Source organism: Fopius arisanus, unplaced genomic scaffold (genome assembly GCF_000806365.1).
Source record: "Fopius arisanus strain USDA-PBARC FA_bdor unplaced genomic scaffold, ASM80636v1 scaffold00043, whole genome shotgun sequence".
NCBI lineage: Eukaryota > Metazoa > Arthropoda > Insecta > Hymenoptera > Braconidae > Fopius > Fopius arisanus.
The window spans coordinates 1032460-1043553 of NW_011887782.1; the positions used below are offsets into that span (position 1 = coordinate 1032460).

The window sequence follows — 11094 nt, forward strand, 5'->3', positions numbered from 1 at the left end:
CGCCCCCTCAACCCCCTACGAGGGGCGCTGCCCCTGCACCCCGCTTTTTTTATGCCTTCAAATCTACATGCTTACTAGCACAAAAAAAAAGAGATGTGAGGGGGGAAGTTTTGGCTAGTTTTTGGCTTTATCTTCAGACTGTTTTGGCGTTACCTACAATGCACCACGTGGAGGTAAAGTCTGTTTGAACAAGCCCTCCAAATGAGGTAAATATAGAAAAATGAGCAAGCTTTGGATGCAATTGAGGATGAGAGGATGTGTTAGACATTTTAACACTTTTAATTCACTTGAAAATCACAAAAAAAATCTAATTTGCTTCGCTGCCTGATTAACACGCTTTGAAAAACAAAGGAGAATGAAGAAAAACAATGGCGGCAAGATTTCATTCGAATTTATATAATTCGTGAAAAATCCGCTAGATGGTGTAAAGATTAAAAAAAAGGCTAGAAATTTTCATATAATATGATATTATAGATTGAGATTTATCCAGTAATATATAAAATATAAACCATATTTTTCAAACAAAAGGGATCCATTTTGCCCCTTTTTCCCTCTATATCTCGAAATACAGTGTAGAGGGAACTTTTTCACTATTTTTCTCGAACTCGCGAGACAAAATAGTCCAGAAAACAACCGTTAAATCGCGGCGCCAAAGTAATCGGAATTGTGCCGAAAATTTTGACGATTTGAGAGCTACGGCACAGTAAATATTCTATATCGTTTCAAAGCTCAGTTTCTGAGCTTTCCGATGATACCGTTTTGGTAAATGTGTATTAATTCACCCCCCCCCCCCTCAAAACATTATATTGAATTCCATCCTATCCAATAGTTTTTCACCTCCTGATTACGAATCTGACAACCGTATGTTGGAGAGATAAATAGTTTCCTCCATACGTTGCAATTTGTATACTGCTCTTTGTATTACCCAATTATAGCGGTTATCGGCGTCACAACAACACATGTTGATACATTTAAAGACCAGGACAACAAAAAGAGCCATATTTTTGTTCACTCACTCAACAACAAAACCATTCGCCGTGGGGGGCCATGCATGAACACTGCGCTGTCCTTCATACAGAAAATTTTATAATTAAGTTTATAACTATGAATTATAATTAAACAGTTCATACCTATATCGAGTGCTCACGTAGTAATCTCATGCCTCCCTCCATGGAAGGGCCCCTCCTGAGTGTGAAACATGCTTATTTATCCGCGATTCCAGACGTACTGAGTCATCGGAGACTTGAATTATCGTTCGATATAATCCCTGACCCGTTGTTACCTAATCCTTTATGTAAACATGAGAGTTAATCCACTTTCGGTATTTAATTTCTTGGGGGGATGTTCTACCCATTTACCGCCCTACTTTTTTTTTTAATTATCGTTAATACGCATATAATTATGTATAAAAAATTACTGGGATAAGCATATCACGAGGTAACTTAAAGGAAGTTCTTTTTCTAAACTTGTAAAAGCTCAAAAATTAATTCTTGAAATCGGTTAAATTTTTCATCATTTCGCAAGAAGAGAAATAAACCGATTTGATTGATGTTTGATTTGAGGTTCCTATAATTCACCACTAATGGATATCGACGAAACTATTTAAATTTTTGAGAAAAAAACCAGAAAAGGGTGTTTTCGATTCAAGAAAACTCATTTTCACGGTGAACCATACCGTATGGTGAAAGGTAACTCTGTTTTAAGAATGTTTCGCCCCCATATGTAGCCAAAAAACACTTTTTAAAGATTTTTCGGCCAATTATCGATGGGATTGACGTGAAGAAATATACCAGTTTTTGCATTTTGTCATTATTTAATGGCATGCTAAATTGTGCGGTGCTGCGATTATTTTCATGCATTTTCTGTATAGTTGTGTGATTTTTTTTAATAAGTTAGAAAAAACAAAGGAAAATATTCACGCCACCTTGAAACTTCCCGAGTCATTAAATAACGAAAAAACGCAAAAACGTTATATTTAAATACCTGTAACCATTAAGTTGTTCTAAAATACACTAGGCAATCATGCGTGCTCTCGCGCGCTACCTCTAAGTGTAGCGCACAATAATATCTTGGTAATCATGGAAATGATCAATCGATCCATCGGCTAATCGGAAGAGGAATAGAAGAGTGACAATGAAAAGAATCGTTCATTGTCAATCTCTTCGATGATCAAGGAATGAAAACAATCATTGATTGTCAATCTCTGTTATGATCAAGGATACTAGAGAAATGATGTTATTTATCCTTCTGCAATGAAATATTATTCATTTTTATCTTTTATCTTTATAATCATATTTATGTACGAATTTGAATCAAATGTCACAGATCATTTTCTTTGGAAAAAGATCAAATCAATGTACCAGTAGCTGCACAAACTTCATATCAATAAAAATTCGTTAATTCTCAAATGGAATGGGGTGATGAAGAATCAACTCGATTTCTTCTCCAGATGACTGATTACAAAAAATTTGATGCAAAAACCAGAAAGATGAGAATGTTTCAAAAACTTTGGTTGAACGCGTAGATAATAAGATATGTTTTGATATATTGAAATAGATATAGATAGATAGAAACTCATAGTTGAGCTGGTGTCGATTAGCCAATAATAAAAAAAATGCGTTTCAGCTTCCGAACAAGCAGTTAAACTTGCGCCTATTCGGCAGGAGACATTTAACAATTGTTTTATGGGTTAGTTTTTTTTTATTTTTAATTCCTATCAATACAAACGGTCGTAAACTGCCAAATGGATCTACAGCTATTACGATAACGATTGTTTCCAAAAAAAGAAAAATGGCAATATCTCCTAAACCAAACATTGTGGTGATAAGAGTAATCTTCCTTCCGAATAACAGGTTGATAGGTTGATTTTTAAGTGTTAACTAGGGCAAATAGACTGATAATGAAAACTGTTGCCGTGATTTTTTTTAATAGAGGATCTGTTCAATTTTTTTTTCTAGCTACTTCGCTATTTATATCAACTGTCAATAGTGCTGTGGAAGACATTTCGTATCAAGATCAGCTTAGCACTGAGGCTGTCGTCCTTACTCGTTTGGTTTATAGAATGAAAAGTAAATTCAGGGCGGACAAAGGACTTAAAAATATAGAGAAGGTCAACAGAGCTCTTCTTAATTATTTAAAATTGTCAGTCAAAGAAGATTATGAATATCTGAAAGCAAATATTGAATCTAACGAGGAGAGCATAACATTACCCAGTCGACAGATGTTGGACTATGTTCTAATAAAAACCGAGAGTTTTGCGAAACTTATGCACCGGATTGAGAGTGTTGCCAGACTGGCTGCTCATTTTCTGACCAATAGAATTCACCTTGGTCAAGCTTGGACTGTCTCGGTTATCGCATTATCTGTCATATCCCGGATTTGGTTTGTTTTTTTCCATTTCATTAAAAAAATATATCGACTGTTCTGTATTAACGTGATGGAATAGATATGTATAGAATAATCTAGCAATCGAGTTATTTAGAGATGAACATGTTCGTGACCAGACAATTGTTTCATTCATTCAAAAATGTAATATATCATCGCTTTTGTAATAATTGCTCAATAATTCACATTATTATCGTAAAAATATCATGTGCGTCAACGAAAAATATAAATGATACAAAACAGGCATCTTTTGGGTGAATATAAAATTCTAATTATTTTCTTGCACATCGGGTCACTTCAATACAGAATGAATTAATCTGTAATATTAAGAAAACATTGAAGAAAATTATTAAATTTTTTTATTGTAAGAATATTCCGTTTTCCGGAACCAAATGTTTTTAATTTTTTGAAATTAGTTTGCATGATTTATTAATAAATGGAAATTCATCTATCTTAATTTCTCCTGTTTTAGGATGCTCTCTAGTTATTTATTGAGAAGATCTTGCGAGTGGTATAACAATTTATATACTTTGCGAGAAAAAGTGAGACCAATGGGAGTTGAATGGATGCCACGAGAACAGACTTTACCATCAGATCTCAAGAGTTGGATTGGAGTTTCGAGAATTGATAAGCAATCTCAATGGTACATATTTTCTTTGTAATTAGTTATGCATAATGCTTCCCCTCCACATGATATTGCTGAAGTTTTCTCAAGACAATCGAAGAAGCAAGTGATTAAGTTTTATTTTTATTGTCACAACTTACTGCTCGAATATAATTTTCATTTAGATATCTAATTTTTCGACACCAGCGGCCATCAAATGTTAAACAATAGTATTTCTGCCAAAAATTATATTAGCCAGGAAATGAATTGGATGGAATGATAAGTCTAAATAGACCCGAAAATGGTATTAGCATTTCATTGAGACTGTTATAGTATTGAGTCCCTGTAGATGTCGAGAAGTTAGCATTTTAGTAGATCGACACCTTTGATGGGTAACTCCGGTTATCAGTGGATAGCTATACTAGTTAGGTAGGTTCCACTAATCAAGGCCACTATGCGTGGCTGATCAATTAAGACACGAGTTGGTTCAACTAAAATTTTAACAGTTTTATTCGGAGTTAAACGTTACTTGATTACACTTGGTTTTATAATGTTTGTTAGACTAATTTATACAAAGCGCGATTAACTATTTTAGATGGTAACGAACACTTTGAATTAAAGAAATCCTTTTAATTTGGCCTTAGTGAAATATGTTCACTTGGATTTAGAAATGAAGACAGCTTAGCCTTCGCAGTTGAGTCAGAGTTTTTTAGACTTGATGGTTTCGGAATCGAATTAGAAGTAGAAGTGATGTTGGAGACTTTTGGAAGCCAGTTTATAGGGTTCAATCTACGTAGATGGAAAATGCTTCGGGAGACTCACGGGGGCATGTGCACCCTGAGTTAGGGGATATGATTGGCTGATAGGAGGTGGTAGGGAGTCGAGACGGTTAACTTTGGGTCAGCCGTCGAGTTGGAGGGTTATGATTGGAGTTTTGATGATTAAAATGCAGCTGCGTTTTTGACTTTGGGGAAAATTCTGATCCAACGGATTGTTAAGATTCGGGGGGGTTTCTTTTGAATTTATGGTACTTTAGGATTTCCGGGGTTCTTCGTCTTCGGATAACATTTTAGAGATTTGAAAGTTACCTAATTTTTTAATGATTTCCGGTGATTTGGATGTAAAAGGGAAATTCTGTTTTTCGTTTCTGGAATATTTATTATGCACGTGTACATTAAATTCATTTAAAATCTGGCCTTGAGTGTGGGAAAAGCAGTTTTATGCTTTTTCCACGAAAAAATATCTTGAAGTTTCGAATTTCTAGAATAACGGTTTTGGATAATTTAGTAATTGACGAAATTAAAAATACGATAGTTGCTAATTTTGGGACTTATGCACTAAGTGTCGGTAAGGCTCCATAGTCGATAAAATGAGGTAGAAAAAATTGCTAGCGCCATCGTAGGGCATATGGCAGGGACGTAACAAGTCTATTGAACAATTTCACTACTCTTCCTCAGTTTTAATTTTTAACCAACTATCATTGACCGGAAAATGAATAGCAACTCCACTTTTTTGTTTTTTATATACACTGCACGACCCCGGATAGCTGAAATCGAAGATTATTAGATCGGATATTTTATTGCTCACAGCAGATTCAAGCCTTTTCACGAATCTCTATTTTTGGGATGTTTGTATATTATATGTGCTTGAGTAATTCGTTTTTCAATGGATATGCAGTCGATATTAGTTTCCTTAATGATAGTTGGACTAATCAAAATGTTCTTGTCGCAAGATAATTTTATTAAGAAATATCCTTCTATAGGTTACTGGATGAATTTAGAAGAACTAATTGCGGAAAATTATCAAGAATCGACGTTTTTTTTTAATAGAAAATTTCATGAAATTTCTAAAAATGGACACTAGCATGAGATTTATCAAAATAGTTATCGCAATTATCTACTCCTAGTGTATCAAAAAAACTATAGTATATACGATAGAAGGACAATTTTTCACTTAATTAAAGTATGTTTTCAATTTTTCGCTAAATCTTTGTTTAAGACACGCCTGTTTCAGAATTTCGGATTAAAAAACAAACAAAAACGGTTTATATGAGACAATTCGATTTATCAAATTAGAACATCAATTTCGAATTTCGACAACTGTGACCTTGGCCGGGGAATTAAAATATATGAATTCCGGACGAAGGCCCGATATTCGGGAATTAAATATAATATATGATTTTATTGGGAAAATGCCTCTAAATTTACGGGGGGACCTGAAATATTAAGGGGGAGGGGAGCTTGTGAATGATTGCTCGTGGGGATAATTTAACACTCTATATTCTGATACTTTTTTACACTAAATTCATACACCACAATTTAGGCCTTTTCTTATAATTAATCAAGGGTGGGGGGTAAGGCCAGCCAGCTTGCGACACACAGGTGATTAATAATAATAAGAAAAAAGAATGCGATATCACGAAAAAAGAAAGAAAAAAAGGGGGGAAGTTAAATAAGCAAAAAAGGGGGGAGAAGTGAGGGGTCCGACTGAAATGATAATAATAATTAGGGGGCTTGATTTATAGCGAAAAGGTTTAACTGAAGGCTCACCGTTGGGGGGAATGATATTACAGGGGGTTCGTTGACATGTGTTGGGGCAGGAAAGGTAATACAGGGTACTCACGGGTATTGCGGTTATTATAATCCTTCCTGAGAGATTCTCAGCACACAAAACAAATAATCCACACAATGACCTTGCTTCCGTTCGTCACTCCTGGGTATGTCTTGAATCTTCGACGGGCACGTCTTCCACCAATTCCTCCACTATTCTCTACACGCAATCCTCTGGCAATTAATCTCACAACCTCCTCGAACAATCCTCCTCTAAACTCTCCTCAAAATTCTCCTCAAAATTCTCCTCAAAATTCTCCACACCAACTCTTTCCCAAATACGCTCAAAAGAACTCCTCAAAATATCTGTTACGCACGGGGCAGCTGTATTACGAGTGATGGCTTCCCCATCCTCGTTATTCTTCTTCCCCGATTATCGGTGATAATCGGGGTCAATCGGGGACACTCGTCATCGGGTGTCCTCGTCCTAATTATTTGTTGTGCCAGATTAATAAGTGTTCCTATTCTCTCTTCCGGGCCACGTGGGCTGTGACGTAGGAGTGGTGGTTTTCTTTCCATCCGTAGGCGCGTATGGCGACGAGGGGAACGGCGGGTGAGAGCGGCGTTTTCTCCTTCTCTCGTCGATGGTGTTGCTAGCGGCGTGAGTGTAGCGGCGGGGGAGGGCGCGGGGCAAGGGGAAGGACTATTGTTGGGAGTGGGAGCCAACGGTGACAGGTTTCCTTACCTGTTGCCGTGTTCTTCTTAATATTTCTTAATCCTAGTTAATCCTAATAAAAAGTGTATAAATTAGGGGGCTGGTGAGGGGCCACAACAAGTGCCTCGTCACACAACATATAAGCAGTACATTGTGGCGGTGAAAATTTTGTGAGAGACAAAGACAGAATGATGTTCGTCCTGCATTCTGACGTTCGGAATATTCGAAACTTTATGAAATCAATTTGAGACATTAATCTATTCTGGTTTCTGCCACTAAAAACAATAATACTGCTTCTCCAACAAATCATAGTTAATCTGATTCACTTGACACCTTCCCCTTCCCGTGCTCCTTATCTATTCAATGAGGCTTAGGGGCACAATTGTGACAGTGGTTTGAAGCTTATGAAAAACATATTCTCTTTTTAAAAATGATAGTATTTTCAAAAGCACAAATTCATTTCCAATTTCAGTTTGCAAAGGAAAGCGACTCTTCGGAATCGGAATTAACGTCAGTCAAGTGAATAAAGAATGGCTCGACATGCATGCCGTCGTCTTTTGCTTCTCACCATACTCATCCTTCAGATTTTGAGCATTCTCAATACGATTGTTCCACAATTCACTTGACACGGAAATTCTAGCATTTTCGCACAATTGACATACATCATTGGCTTCGAGAGTATTATTTTAGAGCGCGACTTAGCTCTTCACATTAGCCCATATTTATGCTATAGTAATTGCATGCCCTTTTCATGGGATGTTTCATCCAAAAAGATAGGACTTTTCGCAAAAACTACGGTTTCGGTGAGTGAAAGCGTTTGACTTTAGTTATATTATAAATAAATTGGATGGTGCCTGATGATATGACCCTAGTGGGTCTGTTACCAACCTGTCCCAGTACCTACACGGTTTACCTAACTCGCTTATAACTAACTTCACTATCAGTCGGTTTTCCAAACATAAATAGTAGATTTCCAACCGTTGCGCACGATAGAAGTGAAAAACGTGGGTCCGTGGTTTATTAAATTTTTCCAAGCGACTTATTTGTGGAAGAGAAGTAACTTGGGGAGGAAAGTGATCCTTAGGAAACGAAGCATCGATGGAGATAATAGGCGAAGGGTGGGCGACGACCATGGAGACGCCAATTGAAGAACCAAAGCACACACGCTCCGGGGAGATTAGCCCCAACGGGAAGGTCTCAGGCGAGAAGGAGAGGGAGGTGCGAAGCTCGAAAGCGGGGGATTTGCAAGGGAAAATCCGTCGAGCTACTAAAAGATGTGGCCACTGACGAGGAAAATCACTTGACAGAGGATTGCGAGACAACACAGGACATAGCTGCAGAAAATGGAGTCAAGAGGGGTAGAGAAAGGCCGCAGAAGATTACCGTGTTTCAAGGTAATAAGGAAAACATGGGGGACTATTTTCTGAGGAAAAGAGAAACTTGGACCGGTTGTGGATACCCGAGAGTAGCGCACTCTTTACCAAAAACGGTGAGAATTCTTAGTGCCCCAACAGTAGGAGAAGTGCAGAAACCAGCATTGGATGCAGGCGCCCAGGCCGAGGGGGCCCAGATCTTGGAGGAGTAGGAGGACAACCCGGCCCCACTGGCTACTCCGCCAAGATTTGGGGGGGGGGGGGGGCAAAACAAGAATACGAGGGAAGCAACACCCCAGAACTCCAGGGTCGAGGGAGATACCCCTGGGAAGAAAGCACAAAGTATCATAGCAAAAGTCAGGGGGTGGGGGGCGTTGTAGTACGTCATACAAGGGACACTGGCATGAGGGCTGAGGAAGAACTCACCCAGAGGTGTCAGTGCTACAGAGGAGAAGGCTACCAGGAGTTAAGAGGGACTGCCAGGAGACTGAAAATGAGGCTCGGGGGGATGGAGGATCTTTTCCAAACTTGCATGACCTCCGGAGCGCAGATCAGAAACAGCTGGCACACTAAGGTGGACGGACTGTCGGGCGACGTCAGGTCGGAGATCCTAAAACTAAGGGAGAACTCAGAGACCCAGCGGAAATGGGTGGCAGAGGGGCTCGAAGACGTAGTGAGACAAGTAGAACGGTCCCTGAGTAGTAATAGGGGGGAAAGGGACGACCAGCAGAACGGGAGCTCGTGGACGGTGGGACCACGGACGAACTGGGCTGAGATACTATGGACGCAGGAAGGGGGCTGGGGAGGACGAAGTTCACACGTAGCCTTTTCTCAACGTACAAGGGGTAATGGGAAGGGCAGGCCAATTGCAGGATGAAAATGCTAAGCCACACCAACGGAAGGGCAATCAACCAGAAGTGGTCGAGGAGATGCAGGATCCCCTGGAGAGGGTACGCTGGAGGCAAGGAATGCCAGATAAGATGCCAGGGGATGTGCTTGCCATGGAGAAAAGTGAGAAAAGAAAAAGGCTAAATGTAGTGGTGAGAGGTCTGAGAACGTCCCATGGGGTGGAGGCCCTAGACTTTATCTCTTGTGCGAGCACTTACATCAAATTTAATCTGTCGATTCTGGCAATGGGGAGACTGGCTGCTGGGAGGCTCAACTTCACCATAGGGAATCATCTCCAGACGGTGGTGCTGATGAGAAAGGTCTGTGGCGACTCCGAATTCGCCTGACACCAGGGCAGGGAGCGTTACGCCAGCGCCACGTATGCGCAACCAGAGTTTAGCGCCATGAGATACATAACGCTTCACGCATAGCGAACATTCCAAAACATTTAATTGTATTAATCTTGATAACTAGTCTTACGATTTTTGCAATAAATATATAGTTGTTGGCAGTTGAGATGATTCAAGCATCCTGGGAAAAATTGGTTAGATAGCTAAATAGGTGACCCCGATCTGATCCCCACGGTTTGAAATGCAAGTGAGTCTAACATAAATTCTCCCACGTGCAAAAAATGAGAGTTGAGGCCGATCAGTACGATAGCCCCTGAGCACCCATCATCCAACATCAACCCCGGGGAAGGCTTGCAGTGGACACTGGAGGCCCTGCAACAACAGGTACACCGCTCTCCACCACTGCCTGCACACGATTCCCAGATTGACGAAGCCAACGTCATGGCCATCAGCCACCTGACGATACCCCAGTGTTGGGCGAGCCAACCCGATGCATGGTTCATCCAGGTTGAAGCCCAGTTCAACTCACGAGGCATCCGAAGCGACACTACAAAATACGAAGCAGTTCTCACATCTCTAAGGCCTGAGATCCTGAAGAAGGTGTCCGACATCCTCAGGGCACGACCACCACAAGATAAGTATCTCTCACTAAAAAATACTCCGATCAAACGACTCACCGACTCTGTTGATCGCCAGCTAACCAAACTACTGACAGAGCTCGAGCTGGGAAATCGCAATCCAGCCAGCTGCTCAGGGAGATGAGAACCCTTGCTGGGGACAGAGCCTCTGAAGAGCTCATTCAGGAAGTCAGGCTCAAGATCTCGAACTCCAGGTCCACCTGATCACTATTTCTTCCACCAGAAGTTCGAGGACAAGCCCAGAAGATGTGTGCAGCTTAACAAATACCCTGCTGCATGCAGATCGGCCACGGAAAACTGAGACAGCTGTCATCAGCTCAGGCGGTGGGCGACAGCACTCCAGCCACCCCATCAATTAAGGAATACCACCTACACATCGATGACAAAACGACAAATCTACAATTCCTAGTCGACTCGGGCTCCGTGGTAGCTGTACTTCTACCAGCTGCTGTCAAGCTGAAATCACCTCCATCAGAATTCAAGCTCTACGCAGCAAATTCTACCAGCACAACACCTATGTGACGCAGCCAATCGCATTAAACCTTGCTCTCCGCCGAGCATTTACGTGGTCCTTTATCGTAGGTGATGTCCAA

General features: G+C 40.3%; 1 protein-coding gene and 1 long non-coding RNA gene across 4 annotated transcripts in view; one reads left to right on the plus strand and one right to left on the minus strand.

The window, feature by feature from the left end:
- The window catches only part of LOC105267032 (uncharacterized), an 11773-nt gene extending 3743 nt beyond the window's left edge, over positions 1 to 8030 (plus strand). For 2 of the 3 annotated variants that reach the window (XM_011305606.1, XM_011305604.1), the window contains exons 2-4: positions 2958 to 3381; positions 3857 to 4027; positions 5751 to 5837. In XM_011305606.1, the coding sequence (XP_011303908.1) occupies positions 2958 to 3381; positions 3857 to 4027; positions 5751 to 5814 (659 nt within the window). In that variant the 3' untranslated portion in view covers positions 5815 to 5837. Of the gene's footprint in view, positions 1 to 2957; positions 3382 to 3856; positions 4028 to 5750; positions 5838 to 7724 lie in introns of those variants that run through there. The other variant, XM_011305605.1, reaches the window with a different exon arrangement.
- LOC105267031 (uncharacterized) lies at positions 847 to 6982 on the minus strand. The gene is made up of 3 exons (XR_892214.1): positions 6611 to 6982; positions 1131 to 1288; positions 847 to 1068 (listed from the first exon to the last, which is right to left on the minus strand). It is a non-coding gene; the product is annotated as an uncharacterized lncRNA (long non-coding RNA).
- Positions 8031 to 11094: the final 3064 nt, after the last annotated feature.